The sequence below is a fragment of the Lutjanus erythropterus genome, chromosome 4 (genome assembly GCF_056507025.1).
Source record: "Lutjanus erythropterus isolate fLutEry1 chromosome 4, fLutEry1.hap2, whole genome shotgun sequence".
Classification (NCBI taxonomy): domain Eukaryota; kingdom Metazoa; phylum Chordata; class Actinopteri; order Lutjaniformes; family Lutjanidae; genus Lutjanus; species Lutjanus erythropterus.
The window spans coordinates 37,021,068-37,044,804 of NC_139320.1; the positions used below are offsets into that span (position 1 = coordinate 37,021,068).

At 39.4% G+C, this 23,737-nt stretch overlaps 2 protein-coding genes across 2 annotated transcripts; one reads left to right on the forward strand and one right to left on the reverse strand.

Annotated features, from left to right (window-relative positions):
- Window positions 1-148: 148 nt before the first annotated feature.
- LOC146328914 (vomeronasal type-2 receptor 1-like) lies at window positions 149-14,450 on the forward strand. The gene is made up of 18 exons (XM_084716573.1): window positions 149-258; window positions 524-818; window positions 978-1,064; window positions 1,272-1,544; window positions 1,877-2,077; window positions 4,076-4,351; window positions 4,678-4,905; window positions 4,991-5,114; window positions 5,193-5,386; window positions 8,262-8,392; window positions 8,673-8,967; window positions 9,094-9,180; window positions 9,379-9,651; window positions 9,919-10,119; window positions 11,442-11,714; window positions 12,756-12,983; window positions 13,083-13,206; window positions 13,285-14,450. Exons 1-18 carry the CDS (start codon window positions 149-151, stop codon window positions 14,193-14,195), a joined length of 4,311 nt encoding a protein of 1,436 aa, XP_084572699.1. The 3' UTR covers window positions 14,196-14,450.
- Window positions 14,451-16,010: 1,560 nt separating this feature from the next.
- LOC146328915 (extracellular calcium-sensing receptor-like) lies at window positions 16,011-23,176 on the reverse strand. Its single transcript, XM_084716716.1, has 12 exons — window positions 23,110-23,176; window positions 20,159-20,444; window positions 19,790-20,031; window positions 19,589-19,680; window positions 19,102-19,281; window positions 18,813-19,001; window positions 18,178-18,681; window positions 17,820-18,029; window positions 17,573-17,696; window positions 17,233-17,426; window positions 16,729-17,010; window positions 16,011-16,638 (listed from the first exon to the last, which is right to left on the reverse strand). The coding sequence occupies exons 1-12, from the start codon at window positions 23,174-23,176 to the stop codon at window positions 16,216-16,218; spliced, it is 2,793 nt and encodes a 930-aa protein (XP_084572842.1). The 3' UTR covers window positions 16,011-16,215.
- Window positions 23,177-23,737: the final 561 nt, after the last annotated feature.

Below are 23,737 nucleotides of genomic sequence, written 5' to 3' on the forward strand. Positions count from 1 at the left end.
AGCAAAAAGCAGGAGGAAAGTCATGTGGGCCTTTTCAGACTTCAGACTGCTCTTGCTCATGCATTTCATGTTATTGTATTCCTTCATGTCTTCTGCTGTGTCCCCCTCTCCCTCCTGCCACTTACAGGGACAGTTCAATCTAAATGGGATGCACAAAGCTGGAGATGTGGTTCTTGGTGGGCTGTTTGTGGTCCATTTCTTTTCTGTCTTTCCTGACCTGTCTTTTACCTCAGAACCACAACAGCCTACCTGCTATGGGTAAGTCTGTAAGGAAAACAGCAAAAAGCAGAAACTGGGGAAAATCAATCCCATTTGTGGAATGTATTTCTGATGATGAGATTATAGCTATGAAACATTGTGCATTTATGTTATTTTATTTTACTTACACATTACATAGTAGTTCAGTGTTGTAATAGTTGTTACAATTAAATGATCATAATTATTTGCAAAGTATGTAGTTGATTATTACTGTACTGTTGTATTTTTCAACAGTAAACAGTGGTATTTTTTGTGTGTATGTTAGTTTTGACACTCCAGGGTTCAGGAGTGCCATGACCATGGCCTTTGCTATTGATGAGATCAACAGAAACTTCAACCTGCTACCTAATGTGACTCTGGGATACAGTGTGTATGATAACTGTTTCGAAATAGGGATTGGATTCCGTGCAGCACTGTCCTTAGTCAGTGGTCAAGGGGAGCAGTTTATATCAGGCAAAACCTGCATAGGAACCCCCCCAGTCCTAGGGATTGTGGGTGAATCAACTTCTACAGGTTCTATTTCCGTCTCCAGTATCTTAGGTTTGTACAGAGTACCTATGGTAAGTTGTCCACTTTAACTTGTAATAATTCTTTTGGAGAGTTTTGTTTTTATTTCAAATTTAATGCCAGCTGTAAACATGAAATAATCAACATTAAAAGTTTAACTGAGCCATTAAAAACTTTGTATATTCTTAGGATGTACAGTCTGTCTTTCACAGGTGAGTTATTTTGCCACATGTTCCTGTCTGAGTGACCGGCAAAAGTTTCCATCCTTCTTTAGGACGATACCAAGTGATGCTTTCCAGGTGACCATTTCTCAGCAAAATGAAAATTAATAAAGGACAGCATGTGAAGTTAAGCATTGTTCGGGAAGAACATCCCTTCACTGCAATAATAAAATATATTCATTGAAAGGCATAAACATGATCCATTGCAAAACAGGTTTAGCAGGTTTTCACTAAAAAGAAATATTCCAGCCTGTGTACTAATCCCTTCACTCTGAATTCATATAGGTCCGTGCTATGATTCAGATTTTAAAACACTTTGGCTGGACTTGGGCAGGTCTGCTGGTCAGCGATGATGACTATGGACTCCATGCTGCCCGATCCTTCCAATCTGACTTTGTTCAGTCTGGTGAAGGTTGTCTGGCCTACTTAGAGGTTTTGCCTTGGGGCAATAATGACGCAACTGAACTGAGGAGGATTGTGGATTTGATGAAGAAATCCACAGCTCGTGTGGTCATTGTTTTTGCACCTGAGAATCACATGAGTAACCTCATGGAAGAGGTTTGGCTTGAAATCAAACTTTATTATAATAAAATTTAAGCATACAACTTAATGTTTCATTTGTCAAACTGGAAGATTTAAAACATAATGGCATGTGAATATTTTTAATTGAATAAGTCATAGCTTTTATTTCTCAATACCATTGCCTTTAACAAAGCTTCAACAAAACTCTAATTATGTTGATATGCAACACTGTTCATAATACTGTGTAAAACACAGGATAGCACCTGTGAATGAATGAGTAAGACATCAACTTTGGAAACTGTATAATAAGGCACTACCTAATTTAGTGGCATAGTAGTATGGATTTATTTATATGGTATGATTCACAGGTGGTGAGGCAGAATGTGACAGGTCTGCAGTGGATTGCCAGTGAAGCTTGGACAGCAGCTACTATGTTCAAGACTCCCCACCTGATGCCATACCTGGCTGGCACACTGGGCATCGCCATCCGTCGAGCAGAAATACCAGGGCTCAGAGAATTCCTCCTACAAATACGTCCTGACCAACACCACAACAACAACTATAGCATGGTGAGAGTTTACCCCAATAACTGCTAGTGAATTATTACTTAATGAATAACCCGTAATCAAATTTTATAGAGTTGCTAAGGATTAGTTAATTTAGAAATGATTAAGAACATGAGGTGTGTGTCTCCTAAACTCAGTCCTCATTTTTAATATTTATGTTTATATAATGAACCAAGTAAAATAAAATATCTGACAGAATATTCTGCTTTTTATTTACTGATGTGGACTTGTTTTTCTTTTCAGTCATACTGATGTGATGTGTCAGAAATTATACTTACCATACTTTGGATTACTAATGTCTTTGTTGATTGCTGATGTATAGTAATTACGTTGCAACCAATTAGTTAATGGACAGGTCATGATGAGGTAATGATTCAGTACGTACCAACTGCTCAGTGCAAAGAATAATTACCTTACTTGGAGAGACACAAAAAGGGTAACTCGTGGATCAGTATTATGTATGTAAGAGGGGATGCAACAAGAGTGAGTAATTGTAAGTGGATAGCAGGCTGAGGTGAACCATATCACTTTTGAGGGGGTCCCACAAAATAGACAAAATACATTCAACATACACAAAGACTCTCATTTACCAACTCACTCACATGTCATTCTCATAACGCCATAACATCCATATAAAATAAGTAGGAAGTAGATACCACCAAACATATAATGCAACAATAATAATAATGATAAAAATGATAATAATACAAAGAAAACCACCAAGGAAAAGCCGTACAATATTTACGGGGCAAGAAGACATTACCATTAAGAGCAGCAGAATAGTGTTTTGAGAAAGAGAAATAATGCGTTCTTAAAGAGGCATAATGAGTTAATTGTTCTTATGTTAGTGAGCAGATTGTTCCAGTCAGACGGATGGAAATTTTAATTTAAAGTGGTGTCTTCCAATTTCTTTATCAGTTTGGGAACCAAAAAGAAAGGTTGCTGAATATGTCTAAGAGAGTATGAGGGGATATGTAGTATTAAATATTGTTTAAGATAATAGTCAATAGTACAACAATGTCAAAAGCCTTGGATAAATCAAGAAAAACTGCACCAGAGAGAGAGGCAGTAAACACATCATTAGCAAACTTTAAAAGAGCTCTAGCTGTGGAGACATTATGCCTGAAACCAGACTGGAATGGAGACAAGAGAGTGTGATAAATAATTAAAGATTAGTGTCTTAAACATTTTAGTTATGAGATAATAGAAACTGGACAGTTGCTGATGTCATGGGGGGCTCCCCACTTGTGGAGGAGAGGAACTATGGCACATTTTTAGGTGGAAAGGAGGGTATAAGTTGACAAACAAAGGTCAAAGAGGACATTAAGTGGTTACATCAAAATATAAACAGCTGACTCGACACATTCAGTCATCCTTTAGTTCGTTGATTGCATATTGAATTTCAACAGGTAATATTTCACTGAAAAGACAAAGAGCGTCTAAAAGTCAAGCTACTATAAAAGAATCACATGCTGTAAATGGGTCTAAGGAGTCTAACTAGTTTTGTGCCGTTCACTGGGCAGGTTCAAAGTAAATCAGGAACAGCTCATGAAGAATTCATATCAAGGTTTGTAGTAGGCAACTGGAGGCTTCTTCAGTTCTGCCTGTGTGTATTACAGCTCTATCAAGTCCAGTTCCCTACTACAAACCTTGATACGAATACCATGACCTGGATGACTGAGAATATTCACAGACACAGCTCATGAAGAAAATGTTCAGTATGATCGATTCACAGATATCCATAAAGTAATCATTACTTAATGATTCAATGACAAAGTATCTCCAAGTATGTTCTTCAGTAACTCATCATTAGGCCTACCTACTCGATAGTCCTCCACTGAGAATTATTAGGAAAGCACTTATTACAGATTCATCAGTTATCAAGTAGTTTCTCAGTTGTTCCTCATTTGATTCCAGGACACTACCCATTTTTTTGTGGAACTTATTGAAGACGGTTGCCATTATTATTTCTGCTGACATTCATTTTTTAATGCATTCCAGGTGAAACAGTTTTGGGAGCACACATTTCAGTGCAGATTTGCACCACCTCCTGCAGCTTGGATAGAAGCTGGAGGGACATTATGCACTGGACAAGAAAATCTAGAGCATGTGGAGACTGAATTCTTGGACATTTCAAACCTCAGGCCAGAGTATAATGTGTACAAGGCTGTGTATGCTCTGGCATATGCACTTGATGACGTGCTGCGGTGCGAACCAGGGAGAGGGCCTTTCAGTGGACACAGCTGTGGCAGTTTGCAAACACTGGAGCCATGGCAGGTGTGATATCAGTTTGCCCTTCACCTGTTTCTAAGACTAAATCATATACTTCAGTATTTCTTGTTTAATCACATTTAGGGTGTTGGATTACATACAAATAGTAAAGTATCAAGCTGATAGCTGAAAGGATTTTCCCTACTGCAGGTTGATAGTAGAGGATTACATTATCAGGTCGGTGATTGTTTAATGTCTCTAGTATTCATATGAATAGTATTCAGTTTGATTATTGAATACTGAGTACCACTGTGTTCACCATAAGCATATGCAAAGCTTTTTTTAATTGTTCCTCTTTGGTTTTCCTGTCTCCCTCATTATAATATTCATAGCTTTTGTATTACTTGGAAAAGGTCAACTTCACCACATCATTTGGTGATCAAGTGTCATTTGATGAGAATGGTGATCCCTTACCAATATATGATGTCATGAACTGGCTGCAGCTTCCTGGTGGTAGAATTATACTTCAGAAAGTGGGTGAGATTAAGAGGTCGGCCTTCAAAGAAGAAGAACTCACAACTGATGAAGACAAAATCTTCTGGAACTTTAAATCAAAAAAGGTTACTTCTAGGTTACTACTAGACAGATAAACTACAGCAGTGTACGGTGGTGTAGAAAGACAGACATTTATTTTTCTCCCTATAGCCACCCCGGTCAGTGTGCAGTGAGAGCTGTCCTCCAGGTACCCGCATGGCCAGAAAGAAAAGGCAACCTGTGTGCTGTTTTGACTGCATCCCTTGTTCTGAGGGAAAGATCAGCAATGAGACTGGTTGGTATTAATTAAACATTGCAATTTGGAGATATGATAAAAAAAATATTTATCTCAAGACTTTCTCTATTTTTACAGGCTCCACGGAGTGCACCAGTTGTCCAGAGGACTTCTGGCCCAGCCCCCAGCGTGACCACTGTGTTCCCAAGAAAACAGAGTTCCTCTCCTACCATGAGCCTCTGGGTATCTGTTTGACAGTCACCTCATTACTGGGCACATGTATCTGTGCTGTTGTCCTGAGCATCTTCATCTATCATCGCAGAACACCTATAGTACGCGCCAACAATTCAGAGCTGAGTTTCCAGATATTGCTGTCACTTAAGTTATGTTTCCTGTGTTCACTGCTGTTTATCGGCCGTCCCAGACTGTGGACATGCCAGCTGAGACATGCAGCATTTGGGATCAGCTTTGTGCTTTGTGTCTCATGCATCCTGGTGAAAACCATGGTGGTTCTGGCTGTGTTCAAGGCCTCCAAGCCAGGAGGTGGAGCCAGTCTGAAATGGTTTGGTGTTTTGCAGCAGAGAGGAACAGTTATTGTTCTCACTTCTATTCAGGCAGCAATCTGCACTGCCTGGCTTGTGTCTGCCTCACCAGTTCCTCATAAAAACACTCAGTACCAAAATGACAAAATAGTTTTTGAGTGTGTAGTTGGGTCCACAGTTGGTTTTGCAGTGTTACTTGGTTATATTGGCTTACTGGCTATCCTCAGTTTTCTGATTGCATTTATATCAAGGAATCTTCCAGATAGCTTCAATGAGGCCAAACTCATCACTTTCAGCATGCTGATCTTCTGTGCTGTGTGGGTGGCCTTTGTCCCTGCTTATATCAGCTCACCAGGCAAATATGCAGATGCAGTGGAGGTCTTTGCCATCCTGGCCTCCAGTTTAAGTCTCTTAGTGGCACTGTTTGGACCCAAATGTTACATAATCCTTCTGAGGCCAGAGAGGAACACAAAGAAAGCAATCATGGGTCGAGGCAATGAATCATAAAAACTGCAACAACGCCATGAGACATTATAAATCATTTGTCTGTACACAATACAAAAATACAGGCAGTAGAAGAGAAAAGTAGACTCAGTAGTAGCTAGCTATCTATCTATCTATCTAAAGTAGCTAGCTAGTAGTAGCAGTAAAATCTTACCACATGAATCAAGTTATTCTATGTTTTTCCAGAATGTAGTCTGAGTACTTCCACTTGACTTAGTAGGATTTCATGGTGTAAGTTAACATTACTCCTGATTAAATTAAAAATTACTTTCAATGAATAAACTTTGCAGAGTATTTGCATTCATCTGAAATCATTGTAGTTATTCTGTTTTTCCTTTTTGGAGCTGACATCGACTTGAAGATACACTAACCCATTTTATGTTGTCTCCAAATGCAAAAAAGTTCCTACAAGCTCTGGTGTTTAAAATATAAATAAAAATATTAAAAGTCACAGTCAGTCTTTAAAACAGTAATCTGAGACTTTTCTTGAATATAACAGCATTGCAGTACATTAATAGAATTGGAGTATGTGTAGTGTGTAATTATATAGTATATAGGTAAAATAAAAGCATCTGAGCTAAAAGCTGACTGTGAATGATGATGCATACAAACTGAGCATTTAGAGGCTTGAATAAGTTTTTTTTCTTTCTAACCACAAATAGATGTTTCATGACAGCTTTGCAGAAATTCCTTCAGATATAATATTGTTATGGTCATTTTGTTTGTGTTGTTGAGTTGCCCACAAACATCTGTTCAAGAAAACAATGTAATTTGACTAACTGAGATGAACCTGTCCCATTCTATAAATAGATGTGCAGCTGTTTGTGCTGATTCAGTACAGGCCATAATTTTGGTTTGTGCGTGGATTTGAAAAACAATGCACACAGATTTCTAACAAATTACAAATCTTTTTGTAATTTACACATGGCTCTGTTTGCTCGCTGATCCCACTGGGGCTCTGGAGACTTGTGCTGTGTATGTGGTCTTTCAATGAGGCCCAGCACAAATTTGCATACTGCTAAAAGAATGTGGCCATATACAGCCCAGACCACCTCTGTCTTTGTTCAAATAATGCCTGTACATAGAGCTGTCCTCTTGTGATCGGACCATCCAAGATGGACACTGCTGTAGATATTCTAGTGGGGACAGTGCTGGGGGGCTCCTCCTGTCATCTCTGCATCAGACTCTGGATTGATGAGGTCATGAGGTGCTTCGTTCATGACTTGCGTGGCTACACGGTTCTGGAGAAATGCAGGACGACTCAACCAAGTGGTTCCAGTGAGGGGAGCAGCAGGCACTGACTGACTGACAACTTCTGCTTGATTCTGTGAGGTTAAACTACTGATTTGCCTGATTCTTTGCATTCTGCTGATTCACACATAAAATTATAAAATTATTATAACATTACAAATTTGAAAGACAACATTTCAACAGAACTGATCACATCTGAAACCACTGTATAGTTATTGTGTGCCAGGCAGATGTTAACAGCCCTTCGTCAAACATTATTTCAACAAATGTCTTAGCATGCTACCATCTAGTGGACATTTTTTTGAACTGCGTTCATTTGTGATAGTGAAACCCAAAGCTGACTGTGCATTTGGTGACGTTAATTTGGTCTTCACAGACACAAATTTGGGATTACACTCAGTACAAAGGGGCTCTTCTGATACATGTATCTGCTCAAGTTTTAAACTACAGAGTGATTCTGTAGAAAACTCTAACTTACATATCAAAATCCTCTTTATATGACATTCAGATAAATTAAAAACATAAACATAAAAAAACATAATGAACAAACAAAATAAACATAATGTCATGCAAATTTTAGTAGACCTCAACTTAAATGTGAGTTGGAGTATTTGCTACCGTTACCTTGGTGACATGTTCTTAAAGGTGCACAAATGAATTGTGCTTCAATATGAAATCTGTCTCAGGTGATCTGAGGCCCCACCCCTGCTTTTGCTTATGCCCTGCTGGGTAACAATACTACAAGTCATTAAAAGGGGTGACATGCCAATGAAAGTGGCTTTCAGCAAAAAGCAGGAGGAAAGTCATGTGGGCCTTTTCAGACTTCAGACTGCTCTTGCTCATGCATTTCATGTTATTGTATTCCTTCATGTCTTCTGCTGTGTCCCCCTCTCCCTCCTGCCACTTACAGGGACAGTTCAATCTAAATGGGATGCACAAAGCTGGAGATGTGGTTCTTGGTGGGCTGTTTGAGATCCATTTCTTTTCTGTCTTTCCTGACCTGTCTTTTACCTCAGAACCACAACAGCCTACCTGCTATGGGTAAGTCTGTAAGGAAAACAGCAAAAAGCAGAAACTGGTTTGCAGAATGTATTTCTGACAATTAAATACTGCAAAGAAGGACTTATATTGTGCATTTGTACTTTTTTTTATGAGTGACATACCGCTTACTTTTTTGTTTAGTGTCATAATAATTGTTACCATTTAACTGTCTTAAGTGTTTGCAAAGTTTGTAGTTGTCCATTACTTTATCATGTTGCATTTTTCAACATAAAACAGCTGCATTTGTGTGTGTGTGTGTGTGTGTGCGTGTGCGTGTTAGGTTTGACATTCCAGGGTTCAGGAATGCCATGACCATGGCCTTTGCTATTGATGAGATCAACAAAAACTCCAACCTGCTACCTAATGTGACTCTGGGATACAGTGTGTATGATAACTGTTTCAAAGTAAGGATTGGATTCCGTGCAGCATTGTCCTTAGTCAATGGTCAAGAGGAGCAGTTTATATTAGACGAGACCTGTGTAGGAACCCCTCCAGTCCTAGGGATTTTGGGTGATTCTTCTTCTACCGGTTCTATTTCCGTCTCCAGTGTCTTAGGTTTGTACAGAGTACCTATGGTAAGTTGTCCACTTTAACTTGTAATAATTCTTTTGGAGAGTTTTGATTTTTTTTCTAATTTAATGTCAGCTGTAAACATGGAGTAATCAATATTAAAAGTTTAATTTAGTCTGTGTCTTTCACAGGTGAGTTATTTGGCCACATGTTCCTGTCTGAGTGACCGACAAAAATTTCCATCCTTCTTTAGGACGATCCCAAGTGATGCTTTTCAGGTGAGCATCTATCAGCAAAATGAAAATTAATAAAGGACAGCATGTGAAGTTAAGCATTCCTTAGGCTTTACTGCATTAAAAATATATTCACTGAAAGGCATAATTCAACATGATCTATTCTGAAACCTGTTTAGCAGGGTTTCCTCTGAAAGATTATTTCAGCCTGTGTACTAATCCCTTCACTCTGTATTCACATAGGTTCGTGCTATGATTCAGATTTTAAAACACTTTGGCTGGACTTGGGCAGGTCTGCTGATCAGTGATGATGACTATGGACTCCATGCTGCCCGATCCTTCCAATCTGACTTTGTTCAGTCTGGTGAAGGTTGTCTGGCCTACTTAGAGGTTTTGCCTTGGGGCAATAAAGACGCAACTGAACTGAGGAGGATTGTGGATGTTATGAAGAAATCCACAGCTCGTGTGGTCATTGTGTTTGCACCTGAGAATCACATGAGTAACCTCATGGAAGAGGTTGGGCTTGAAATATAACTTAATTATAACTTAATTTAAATATACAACTTCATGTTTTATTTGTAATACTGAAAAATTTAAGTTTAAGATTTAAGATTGAGATCAGGTGACATACAGCACTTTGCTTAAAATACTGTGCAAAACCCAGGATAGCACCTGTGAATGAATGAGTAAGACAAGACATTAGCTCTGAAAACTATATATTTAAGCACTATTTATTTTTGCGGTATGACAGTTATTGATTTATTTATTTGGTATGATGCACAGGTGGTGAGGCAGGATGTGACAGGCCTACAGTGGATTGCCAGTGAAGCCTGGACAGCAGCTACTATGTTCAAGACTCCCCACCTGATGCCATATGTGGCTGGCACACTGGGCATCGCCATCCGTCGAGGAGAAATACCAGGGCTCAAGGAATTCCTCCTACAAATACGTCCTGACCACCACCACAACAACAACTATAGCATGGTTAGAGTTTAACTTTACAATCCTCTGAGAAAATGCAAAAATAAAACATTTTACAATAAGGTACACACAAAATTTGAGCTGAATGAGAAATGAATGAGAAAATAACTGCTATTGAATTGTTAGTCAAAGAGTAACATCTGATCAAATTGTATGAATTGTCAATAATAAGTTAATGATAATTTAATTAAGAAACAAGCAAGGAATAACTTGATTGATTGATAAATCAAGAAATACTTAATAATTCCTAATGGAGGACTTATACTTGATAGTAATGAGTTCCTGGAGAAAAGACTGGGAGATCCTCAATCAGTGAATCATAAGGTAATAATAAGATTGTGAATATCTGTGAATCAACCATACTGACACCTGCTTCATGGTTCCTGATTAACTCTGAACTGTGCTGTTAGACCACTAAATTGTTGTTCACAATTTCTGTGTTCGGGATTTTTTGGGCGGACCTGAAATATGCCTCGATGACGAAATGGAGCCATGGTCACGTGATGCTATAAGCCTCACAAACAACAGCGCAAGTAATGAAGTAATGAGGGACTACATAGGACCTATGCAGTTTTATGTGACACTTCACTTTAGAAGAAACAAAGGATTTAATGATCATAACTTAATGGTGGATTACTTATTCACTACTTTAAGTGTTATCAATTTACCTTAGGGGACACACAAATGAAAATAATCCGGGGCAATGACGGACTACTTACTAACTACTCATTACTATAGTTCACTTTACCTGAAAGGACAAAAAGAGTAAGTGGTCATAAGGTAAGGTGAGGGACTACTTAACAACTACGCAATATTAGATATTACTTTTCTTTAGGGGACACAAAAAGACTAACTAATAAGAAGGTAATGAGGGACTGTTTAGTAACTACTCAGTAGTATGCAACATGTTACTTCAGGGGGACAGAAAAAGAGTAAGTCATGGTTAAGTAATCGGTAATTAATGAGTTTTTACTAGTTTTGTGCTGTTCACCAGATACGTTCAGAGTTAGAAACTATTCACAAAGAAAGTGGTCAGTATGTTTCACAAATTTCATTAACTAATCATCACCTAATGATTCAATAATATGGGATCTCCCAGTCTGTCTTCATAGTAACTCATCATTAGGCCCATGTACTATATAGTGCTCAATTAGGAATTAGTAGGGAAGACTGATCGGTTGTACTTATTAAAGATTGATCAACTATCAAGTGGTTCCTCATTTGTTCCTCATTTCTTCTCTGGTTAACTACTCAAATTTTTGTGTAACTTATTGTAAAGTGTTTCTGTTATTATTTCTACTGACGTACATTTTTATGTATTTTAGGTGAAACAGTTTTGGGAATACACATTTCAGTGCAGATTTGCACCTCCAGCAGGTTGGATGGAAGCAGGGGGAGCATTATGCACTGGACAAGAAGATCTAGAGGATGTGGAGACTGAGTTCTTGGACATTTCAAATCTCAGGCTAGAGTATAATGTGTACAAGGCTGTGTATGCTCTGGCGTATGCCCTTGATGACATGCTGCAGTGTGAGCCAGGGAGAGGGCCTTTCAGTGGGCACAGCTGTGGCAATTTGCAAAGCCTGGAGCCATGGCAGGTGTGATATCAGTTTGTAGCTTACCTGTTTCTATAATCAAATTACATGCTTTAGTAAGTAGGTTGTAGCATTAAATACACATTGCTGAGCAGATCACTGAAAGGATTTTCCCTGCTGCGGGGTAATACTAGAAAGACAGATGACTGCAGCGACTTTGGCAAATGTCCTTAAATTGCTTAAGTCCATGTGAAACTGAAACAAATTCATAGGATGCACCTGCAAACTGCAGCTGCTGTCCAATAAGCCCTGCCAAGCATAAACTAGTTGAATGCCTTGGTTAATTAATCTGAAGACAAAGAAAAAAAAACACAGCTGCCGCAAGTCTGTAATTCTCTTATGTTGGTTGGTAGCATTTTCCACTCTTTCTGGTTGTGGGTAATGAGCGGGCTACAACTTCTCAGTGTATACACCTCTTTATTCTCCTGTTAAATCTTTAAGAAAATGGGGTTTACAGCAGAGACACAACTACACTCATACCTGTCCCTTCTAAACAATGGTAGGTAGGAACTAATTAGCTCTTAGGACAGGAGGACACAAAGAAGCACATTACATAATTAACATGTTGTAAATGATAATGAAATATTATCGTATGTAACAGTCCATAATCATGTCGTGGACTTTATCCTACCAAAATATATAATGTGCACAGTAAACTGCACAGCTTAATAAGGAAAACAAAATTAGCAGTAACTTAAAACAAATAACTAAAAATGTGTGTACAGTAACTATGGTTACACTAACAGCAGGAAACAACAAGTTGTTACATTGAGGAAGTGAGGAATGTCTGATGAAAGTAAAACATGTTTATTTTTTCATTGTAAGAACTGCAACAACATAATTAAGTACTTGTATTGGTAGTCAGTATGTGAAAGCACCAACATATAAGTACTTGTACTCAGTCTGACAAAAAGTACTGGTATTGGTGCATCCCTAGTTTGATTATTGAATACTAAGTACAGGTATAATCACTTTAAGAATATGCCATTATTTTCTAATCTGCCCTCTCTGGTTTTTGTCTCTCTCTTATTCTGATATTCATAGCTTTTGTATTACTTGGAAAAGGTCAACTTCACCACACCATTTGGTGATCAAGTGTCATTTGATGAGAATGGTGATCCCTTACCAATATATGATGTCATGAACTGGCTGGTGCTCCCTGATGGAAGAATGAAACTTCAGAATGTGGGTGATGTTAAGAGGTCGGCCTTCAAAGGAGAAGAACTCACAATTGATGAAGATAAAATCTTCTGGAATTTTGAATCAAAAAGGGTGACTTCTGATATTTTGGACATATTTTTGGCCCATCATTAAATAGACTATATCAGTGTAATTTGGTGTAGGATAAAACATTATTTTTTCTCCCTATAGCCACCCCGGTCAGTGTGCAGTGAGAGCTGTCCTCCAGGTACCCGCATGGCCAGAAAGAAAGGGGAACCTGTGTGCTGTTTTGACTGCATCCCTTGTTCTGAGGGAAAGATCAGCAATGAGACTGGTTGGTATTCAGTTTTAAACAGTGCAGCTTGAAGATGTATTATAATCATGTATCTCAAGACTTTCTCTATTTTCTTAGATTCTGCTGAATGCATTAGTTGTCCAGAGGACTTCTGGCCCAGCCCCCAGCGTGACCACTGTGTTCCCAAGAAAACAGAGTTCCTCTCCTACAATGAGCCTCTGGGTATCTGCTTGACATCAGCCTCATTGCTGGGTACATGTATCTGTGCTGTTGTCCTGAGCATCTTCATCTATCATCGCAGAACACCTATAGTACGCGCCAACAATTCAGAGCTGAGTTTTCAGCTATTGCTGTCACTTAAGTTCTGTTTCTTATGTTCACTGCTGTTTATTGGTCGTCCCAGACTGTGGACATGCCAACTGAGACATGCAGCATTTGGGATCAGCTTTGTGCTTTGCATCTCATGCATCTTGGTGAAAACCATGGTGGTTCTGGCTGTGTTCAAGGCCTCCAAGCCAGGAGGTGGAGCCAGTCTGAAGTGGTTTGGTGTTTTGCAGCAGAGAGGAACAGTTATTGTTCTTACTTCTATTCAAGCAGCAATCTGCACTGCCTGGCTTTTATCTGCCTCACCAGTTCCTCATAAAAACACTCAATACCACAATGACAAAATAGTTTATGAGTGTGCAGTTGGGTCCACAGTTGGTTTTGCAGTGTTACTTGGTTATATTGGCTTACTGGCTATCCTCAGTTTTCTGATTGCATTTATATCAAGGAATCTTCCAGATAGTTTCAATGAGGCCAAATTCATTAATTTCAGTATGCTGATCTTCTGTGCTGTGTGGGTGGCCTTTGTCCCTGCTTATATCAGCTCACCAGGCAAATATGCAGATGCAGTGGAGGTCTTTGCCATCCTGGCCTCCAGTTTTGGCCTCTTGGTGGCACTGTTTGGACCCAAATGTTACATAATCCTGCTGAGACCAGAGAGGAACACAAAGAAAGCAATCATGGGTCGAGGCATTGAGTCATAAAACCGCACTTAATTCCATGAGACATTATGACCACCTTTTCCTCATACAATAGAAAAATGCAAACAGTAATATGATTTAGTTGTAATAGCAAAGTTTAGATATTGAGAAAGCAGATCTGATGTGGATTTAAGAACACACTAATCAAATTTAAAAAGCCTCGTTCATCTCCTGAATCATAACTTGACTATTATATATAAGTAGGACAAATTTAATAGTTTAATTTGGATTCTGGGTACAGTTAGACTTTTTATAAACAAAAATTCATGGCTTTCAAATTCATGCAGTGACACCTTAAATGTTTGCTGTCTGGAAGGATTCAACAGTTACAAGGACATTTTACTTGATAAACCAAGCAAAGTGTGGAACAACAAAAAAAAAATCTTACAGTAGTGTAAAATCTCAGTGCAGTGTAGCAGAGCTGAGAGGCTGAAGCTTCTTAATGTGGGGGGGCTCAACACTTTAATGTCACTTACTTGTACTATGTGAATGTGGCTTTGAGGATGGAGAAGGGAGGCTAACTTTTAAGTTTTAAAATAAGTCTTTACCTTTGTGAAACTGACTAAGTTACATCAGACTAATCAAAGTTGTTTTTTTTTTTTTTACATTTTTGGTATTTTAATGTTTTAATTATGTTGGTTTCCTCAGAAAGGTAGCAGCCATGGCATTTGCATATTCTGACTAAGCCTTAACTAACTGTCAAGCTGAGCCTCTGACTTCAACTAAGCGAATTTAGAAATGGCACTGTCACAAAGCTAGAGGGCTTTGCTTTACACCATAGAACTAGAGTTACAATGTATAACCTTTTCTATACTTAACAACCAGCCACTGATAGAGTGTAGGAATGGGAGAAAGACAGTGTGGTGGGAGAGGCTGAAGAAAGGAAAGGTTGCAGTGTCCTGGATAAAATGATATTTGTTTAATAAAATACTGTGTTATCAAATGAGCTCCTGGGATGTGTTTTGCTGCATCGTTTCAAGATTTTCAATTCAAAATGGTATTTTCCATGTGGGAAAAGGAAATTAAAAACCTAATGACTGAAAAGTTAATTAACTGTATTTTAATGAACAGTGCAGTCCCAGCCACTCAGAACTGGAGGCCGTTTAGCTGCCAGCCAGCTGGGATTCAGTTTCCAGCCATTTTCCAGCTGGATTCCACAATAAACACATTCATTCAGGCACCATTCATCTGATTGCAGGGTGTCACCATGAGATGGCACTCCATTCACAAAGATATATTCACACACAAACCACTGTGTGATTTCCCACTGTTTTTTTCTATCTCAGTTCTGTTTTGTTTCTGCAACTTGTAGAGATTCTGTATGTCCTTGTCCTTTTCTGTATTTGGTTGTTTGCTGTGTTGTCAAATTGATGATGATATTTTATTCTATGTCAGTGTATTTTGCATTTCCTTTTATCACTTTGTGCTCTCAGATGTCCTATATAACTTATTTGTATTTTTTGACGTTCTGTTTTTGCTCTGTGCAGCATTTGTCTATTTTATTTATCTGACTTCCTAATATTGATCACAGTCACTTCACAACAGTGTATGCATGTATCAGGGACAGATACTGCATCTTTGCACTGATTGAAAAAGAAACAAACAAAAAAAAAACATGAATGTTATCCCATGGTACAGTCTGTGATCCAAATATTACCAGAACCCAATACAAAAAATAAGAAACACAAAACAGGAGCGTCCTTTCATTCTGGGCTTTTTTAATTGCTGACTGGTCCTTTAACAAATACTACAACACGTTTTATGTCAGAGGTTTAATATCTTCAGATACTATAGACAGAGCCTTCAGGTAATGTACAGTTGGCAAAACTAGTAAGTATGTCATCATATGATAGATCCTATTTTTGGAAAATCAAAACTAGAAAATAACTTATTTATACCAGTATAGAATACTGAATGAATATAATAAAAGGAAAGACAAATAAGAGAATCCAAACAATATGCCCTATAGTGAATATTGGTTATATCTGATTAACTAAAATATGTAAGCTGTTTATTTTATTTGCTATCTGGCCATCAGGTATTTCTTAGTGTTTTTCTCAGGCCTCAAGAGAATGATGAAACACTTTGGAGCAAAAATGCAGAGCAGTAAACCATAGCTAGAGGCCAGGATTGCAAATATTTCCACAGCAACAACGTACTTCCCAGGAGAGCTAACATAAGCAGGGACAAAGGCCACCCAGACAGCACAGAATATCAGCATGCTGAAGGTGATCAGTTTGGCCTCATTGAAGTTGTCTGGGAGTTTCCGAGCAAGAAAGGCCAAGAGGAGGCAGGTGCAGGCCAGCAGACCAATGTAGCCCAGAACCAGAGAGAAGCCCACCACAGAGGCCATGGCACACTCCAGGGTGACCTTTGACCCTTGGAAACCCAGATCATGTTGAGGCACTGGTGGGCTGAGGGACAGCCATATGGCACAGATGATTACCTGAATAAAAATAACATGTCATTAAGCTTATTTAAAATATAGTAGTCCAAAATTTATGTTTAAAAAAAATAAAAAGCACATTTGAAGTACCTGTATACAAGTGAGAAGGCAGACACTTCCTCTCTGTTGGCCTGGACCAAACCACCTAATCAAGGCTTCAGCACCAGGCCGAGCTGAGCGGAACGCTGCCAGGACAACTATGGTTTTGACTTTAAGGCAAGAGACACAAAGTACAAAGCTGATCCCAAAAGCTGCCTGCTGGAACCGACAAGACCAGACTGATGGACGACCAATGAAGACCAGTGAGCACAGGAAGCAGAGCTTCAGTGACACAAGAAGCAGGAAGCTCAGTTCTGAATTGTTGGCTCGCACCTGCGAAGACGTTGTCACTTATAATTATATTTGAAAAATACAAGCACATTAACAGCCAAACAGGCTATAATTCAGATTAACCTAAGATTTTGTTCAGTAATGTAATAGTTCACTTAGAAAAACAGACCTAACTATAAACAACTACAACATGGCAATGAGGATTGGATAAAAATGTATGGTATAGTTTGGTATAGTTTGGTTTACATTATTCTGGGTTCTTACCATAGGTGTTTGTCTGTAGCAAATAAACACCACAAACACAGCTGTTGTCACTGCAGCCCCACACACAGCTGCTGTAGTCAGAGTGATGCCCAAGGTTTCATTAAAGGAAAGGAAATCCACTTGACGAGGGATGCAGGCTGTTTGTTCAACATTGGACCAAAATTCAGATGGACAACGCTCACAGTGAAGGGAATCTGAGAGAGAGAGGGACAAGGAGAGTAAACCAAAAAGGAGAAAAACTGCAGACAAGCTTAAAGCAGACCAATACAGAGGTCAGGATCATTGCATTTTGGAATCTCGGACACACAACCACCTGATGTATTGTGTTGTAAAACCTCACCAGTTGTATTGCTAATCTCCCCTTCAGCACATGGGATACAGTCAAAGCAGCAGAGAGGTTCTCCTTTCCTGTTGGCCTTTCTGGTACCTGGGGGGCAGCTCTCACTGCACACTGAAACAGGCACCTAAACATAAAGCCAACCCAGATTTTCAAGGAAAATACAAACACATTCTGACTACCTAAGAAAATCAATACATAAACATTTTGTTGTTGATCTGAATCAACATTTTTTCCTATTTATTAATACCTGATTGGATCCTGTGCTCCACTGAATAGCAGACTCATTGAGGTGGAGGTCAAACCCATCAACACGACCAATCAAGACAAGTTCTTGTGAGCCATCAGGAGTGTTCTGCCAGTTGACAAGGTCGTACTTTGCTGGAATATCGGCTCCTTGGAAGTAAAACATTTCACCCTGTGGCGTGGTGAAATTCACGTTGTTCAAGTGCCGCAACAGCTGGGAAATTATTGAAATATTGAAACTGCTTGTGATAAATGTATTTTTGGAGTATTGATCTTGTGACAAATTGACATGGAATACTAAAACCATAGGTTGTTAAAAGGTAGATTTCCCCTCTCAGGGAAAAAATGATAATTGTGTGTACCTCTATGAGTTTGATGTGTGTTGGAGAGGAGCAAGCAGAGCTGTTGTTTGTGGGAGATTTGTCTGTGTTGGAGCAGGACAGAAGGCTGTGAAGGGCGTGGGCTGCAGCATAAACAGCAAGGTAGACATTATATGTCACCCTTAGCTGAGAGGTGTCAGTAAAATGACTCTGCACTCTCTCCAGAGACTCTGTGCCGCTGCAGGGTGGTAGAGAAGCCTTTTGAACCATCCTGTTTGCAGGAGCTGGTGTTGAAGAGGCATTTGAAGAAAGTGGTATTGCCCCAGGACTACAACCAAATTCCTTTTCCCAGAATTCTTTTAAAAACTCATCATCAGGACGACGAGATGGGTTCAAACTCCTGATATAATTTTCAAATTCAGGTATAGGTGAACTTCGAATGGCCACACCAAGAACACCATTTGCCACCTTACTTGTGACAAGATTTTGGAGGAGATTACCGCTGGTGCTCCAAGCCTCACTGGCCAGAAACTGTCTGTCAGTCACCTACAGTGAGGACAAGAAGACAAACTCACGATCAAGTTAAAAATGATTTTTAAATGTTATATTGTTAAAATTAAAATCTATCAGTTCTGGATTAAGTCTTTTTTATCCACAAATATATTTAAATTGCTCACATTTATCTTGGCTAGCTGCAGGAACACTTCCCTCACATCAGTGTACCAGCTAAAGATCAGAATCACTCTCGCAGTCGAGGCCTGAATTGTGAGTGCTGCTCGTCTGGCATCACTTACAATTTTTTGCCTTTGAAGAGTCTCTACAAATGCCAGACACACTCCTTTCCCCTGAGTCGCCTCCTGAAATACCTGACATGTACAGGTGAGAGGAGCAAAAGGATTAGATGAATAAACACATTTATATGGTGTATTTATGAATGCATGCTTTATACATAACAAATCAAAACACCTTTACTGCCATGTGGCCATAATTGTTGTTTGCTATCACTGCCCCAATCCAAGTCCATTTGAAGCGAATGGCAAGCTGGGCAGTTGCCCAAGCTTGGTAAACATCACTTGGGATGGTCCTGAAGAAGTTAGGAAATCGGCGCCTGTCACTTAGACAGGGGCAGCTTGACAGGTAGCTGATCTGAAAGATTAAAAAATCAGTTACATCACCAGCAAATTTCATTTAAATATATATCCTTTTCTAAAAAAAAAAAAAAAAAAAAAAGGCAGATATGTTAAAACTGATTTCCATTCAAGTTTTTCTCCTGTACTACAAGTAAACTTTCCATTGCAGTTTAGAGTAAAATAAGGTCCTCTCCCAGAGAGCAAAACAAAAACAGTGCTTTGATTAAAAGAAAGTGAATTGAAAGATAAAATTGGCTCCCTAAAAATAAGGAGGAAAAAAAATTACAGTACAGTGTTTTTGCTGTATTTGAAACAAAACTCACTAAAGGAACAGAGAGTGGCCCCAGGACTCTAGAGAGTATCTGTCCTGTTACAGATGAAGCAGCACCGATGATCAAGGGAACACGGTGCTCACCTGATGACAGTGTTAAAAGATGTTAGTTTTGTTGTTGATGTAAAATAATGTTTAAACAACTATGCATTTGTTCCTGAACAGAACAGTATATAGATATACAACAAGCTACCTCTCCTTTCTCTTATTTCCTCTCTATACCCAGGTGAATAATTTGGTGCGTCTGTTGATTTACAGCTGGTGCTGTCTCCTCCAACCAGTGACAGTGCTGCCTGGACAGCCCATGGCGGTCGGCCACAGCTATCAAATATGTGGTACCCAAGCTTCACACCTGGTAGCAGCGTAGTACTATTATTGATTTCCTCCACCGCAAACACCATAGCATATATATATTTCAATGGCACACGCTCTAAACTAAGACCACAGGAGAAAAGGAAAGAGAAATATCAGACAGATCTTTGAATGAATGTCACCGATACAATTAAGATTTTGAAGGTTTTGTCATTTTGCAAGCTGTCAACTGCTCAGTACAGAGCTTTACCCAGTGCAAGGTTTGTAGTGTGGCATCTGAATGAAGTGGTGGTCCATAGCTGGAGGGTTGTAATGAAGACTAAAGAGCCCGCCGATGACTACATCTCCATCCTGGAACAGACCCTCGTTGCTGGGTGTACCCCACCGAGAACAAGTCACTGTCTGAACACCCTGCAGTCCCACCCTGAGCCCCAGCTGTCTGCCCACAAGTCCCACAAGGAGCAGGGATGGGGCTGTGGAGGGCCACAGAGTGAAGAGCCAGAAATGCCAAGACATGGATGGAGCTGTTCTGGACACTTTGAAAAATGTAACAGGTAGTTTGTTTCACATAAGAAACGCATTCAACATCTATAAACAGTTCCTGCAATGAAAAAGTCAAATCAGATCAAATCTTTCCCAGTGATGCTGGAATAAGCTGATTAGACATCCACCTATGGAGAAAAACAACAATTTAGAGTTCAAACTATATTTTCAAACACCACCATAACTTACCACTGCTAGGTATCTAAACTGTAACATGCCCTCTTACTCCTCAGAACAGCTGAGCCGTTGATGCATGTATTTATAATAGATGAAAAGCCTATTTGCTTGTAAGTAAACAAGATGGCGCATGCACCCAACCCCAAATTATCCCTCTCAAGAGTGACGGAAAAACAACAACAGTGTAAGTGATAGTGGGAAGAATGTGTAAGTGCAAGCCAGTATATTTTTGTCCTTTGCTGAACTGAGTTCTTCAATACTGTTTCTTATAAGCATTGTCAAACATTTTTTTGATACAAAATACTCCCAGGCACTCCCTTTTAATCTGTTAAAATGCCTTTATTGTGACCACATTTTCATGTTAGACCTTAAAACAAACCAACTGTGACGTGTTTCAGCATCAGGCCTTTGTCAGGTATTAAAAATGCATCTGAGTTTGTGAAATCATTTTAAAAGAGAGTGCCTTGGAGTTTTTTTGTGATTTCCATATCTCTACCAAAACAGCACCTTAAACAAACTTATTCTGATTCCAGGGAGCACTACCCAAATGTTCTTAATATGTTTTTTGATATTTGGCAGAGGGCGGATTTATGTGCTCCATTTCAAAGTCGGCGATAGGTCGGCTATTGATCGACACATTGCATGTTATCCAATTGGCGCCAACGGAACTGAGAGCAGGCGTTGGAGACGGAGAGGCTACTTCATGTCAGCCACAACTGGTCTTCAAGTAAGCTCACTTTAAGCAAATATATAAAAAATAACTATTTTATAAATGTGACATGCAGGGTTAGCAACATAAGTTGTTAAACCCTGACCAGGTATGTTAGCACAGGTGAAGAGCCCAGATGCCGACTCCTAACAGGCTAGCTAGCTAGCTAGCTTAGCAAACGTCACAGACCTGACCAGCAAATGTATCAACTAACTTAATTTAGCCATTGCTAGGTAGCCATATTTCTTTCCAGCACATGAACAATCTCCATCTAGACAACAAATCAGTGTTGAATTTGGGAAAGGGTCAGATAACGTTAGTTAGCATCAGCTATTAGTAGCTGGTGGGCTTCGGTGTTTTTACAGCTGCAGAGCTAACTTTAGCGGTTAACTGGCAGCTAATGAAGGGAGGCTCTGGCTCTGCTCCATTTGTAAACATTTCTCAGTGTAATATTTTCTCATAGTTCTGTACTGGTTGTGGGCTTTTGTTGGTGTGTTTGCACTGTAAGTGAAGTAAATATCCACCTCATGTAGATGTGTCTGAGTTTAGTGCAGCGTCTCTGGAAAACACAAGAGACTCCAGTTGTTTCTGTCACGTCCCTCCAGTCAGAATCGTACGTGTCTCTTTATTTTATTCACACACAAAATTAGGAAGCTATTTTGATGATCAAGTAAATTGTTTTTTAATTGTCATATTGCCATATTCCTATCACATTATAAGTAACATAGTGAGATATTTGCTGATAGAATAATCCGACCTGAATAAATAAAGGTCATAGAAGCTGTAGAGAGGCTGCGCTGTGCAGCTTTGATACATCATCCAAACATCGTCTGGAGAGCATTTTTGACCAAATGCTGACGTCTCTGCAACATCTTCCCAATGAGCAAACGCTCTCCATATGACGTCTCAGCGATGCAACTTTATTCATTGTGCCAACGTCGGTAAGACATGCATGTGCTATCTGGACTGTCATCAAATGACACACCATTTGCTTTAAAATTACAGTGTCAGTGCAGAGTTTTCATTGCTGTTAAGAACTTTTTCATGACAATGTGCAGGGATTTGCATCATAAGTTACAAATGATCAGTATCAGACTGTAGCCATGTTAACAGTTATACAGGGACCCACAAAGGCCATCTTTTATTCTAAATACCACTAATCATTGTTATAAGCTTCAATGCAGAATGCAGACATCTCTCTCACTGGTAATGCAAACACAAAACACAAATCCTAGAATTTATTCATATGCAGAGGATAGTTTATTTTATTCTTCTAATATCATTACATTATACCTGGGGGTTTTGAGCATGTAAAAGTGTTTTTTGTTCTTTTCTCACCATCTCTTCTTATGGCCCTCAAAAGTCAATTAAGTTCAGTAGTTATTGTCCTGTATGGGAAAATTGGCTTGAAATGTGACAAAACCTGACAATTGACATTACATGTATTACCTGTTTATGAATAGAAAAATGTTCCACTCTCCATCTTAGTGAAGTCAGTTACTCTCAAAGTACCAAGCGGGTTCCTGTTCCTGTTCCTGAATTGCTTATACATGAAGCTTCATCGGGAGAGGTAAAAGAGAAGGTCTGGATATGTGTTCTATAACAACCAAGACATTATGGTATTACTGCTTTAAAATGTTTAGTGAACATTTTGAATGAGACCATTCCTTGGTTAGATCCTTTGATTCAGACCTCTGCCTGACTGACAGAAGAGGTTATCCAGCAGCAAGGGATCGAGGGCTTTATCTCCTATCCAGTGCAAAGTGGCGTACAGTGCAGCACAGCATTCATTGCCACTTTCTGGCTGACGCAGTTGTCATTTTCTAGTCCAGCACCCATGTTGTATAGGTAGTAAATGTACTTGTGCTTATGCGTATGACCATGGGTGTGCTAGTTTTAAAATGAAGTGTAATCCAGTGCATTGCTGGCTCATCGTTAGAGAGTTGTTGCTGCACTGACCAACAAAAGCCTAGTCTAAAGTCAATGGTGCAGTATTTTCCTGCTAAAGGATGCATTATTCAGACAGTAAGATGAGCCTACATGCATGCTGTAATATCATAGTAGTCCCTTGGATCATGCATAAAAGTACTCTTTGGGTCGCCCTCTCTCTGGGGAGATGCTTCAGCCTACTTCACCCACTTCCAGCCCATCCGTTATTAATCATAATGTGAGCTTTCTGACCCAGCACACCTGACCCGTGGGTTAACTGCACCGCCTGCATCACTGCAGACTCACTTCAGCATCTCAGTTTGCTTCTTCACCCTGCCAAATCTGTCATATCAATAGCAATGTGACATGGGCAAGTGTACCTGGCTCTGTTAAAGGGATGGGAGATGACACTCTGTTAGTTTAACTCATGTTACACCCAAAACACACCTGTGAACATGCAGCCCCATTGGG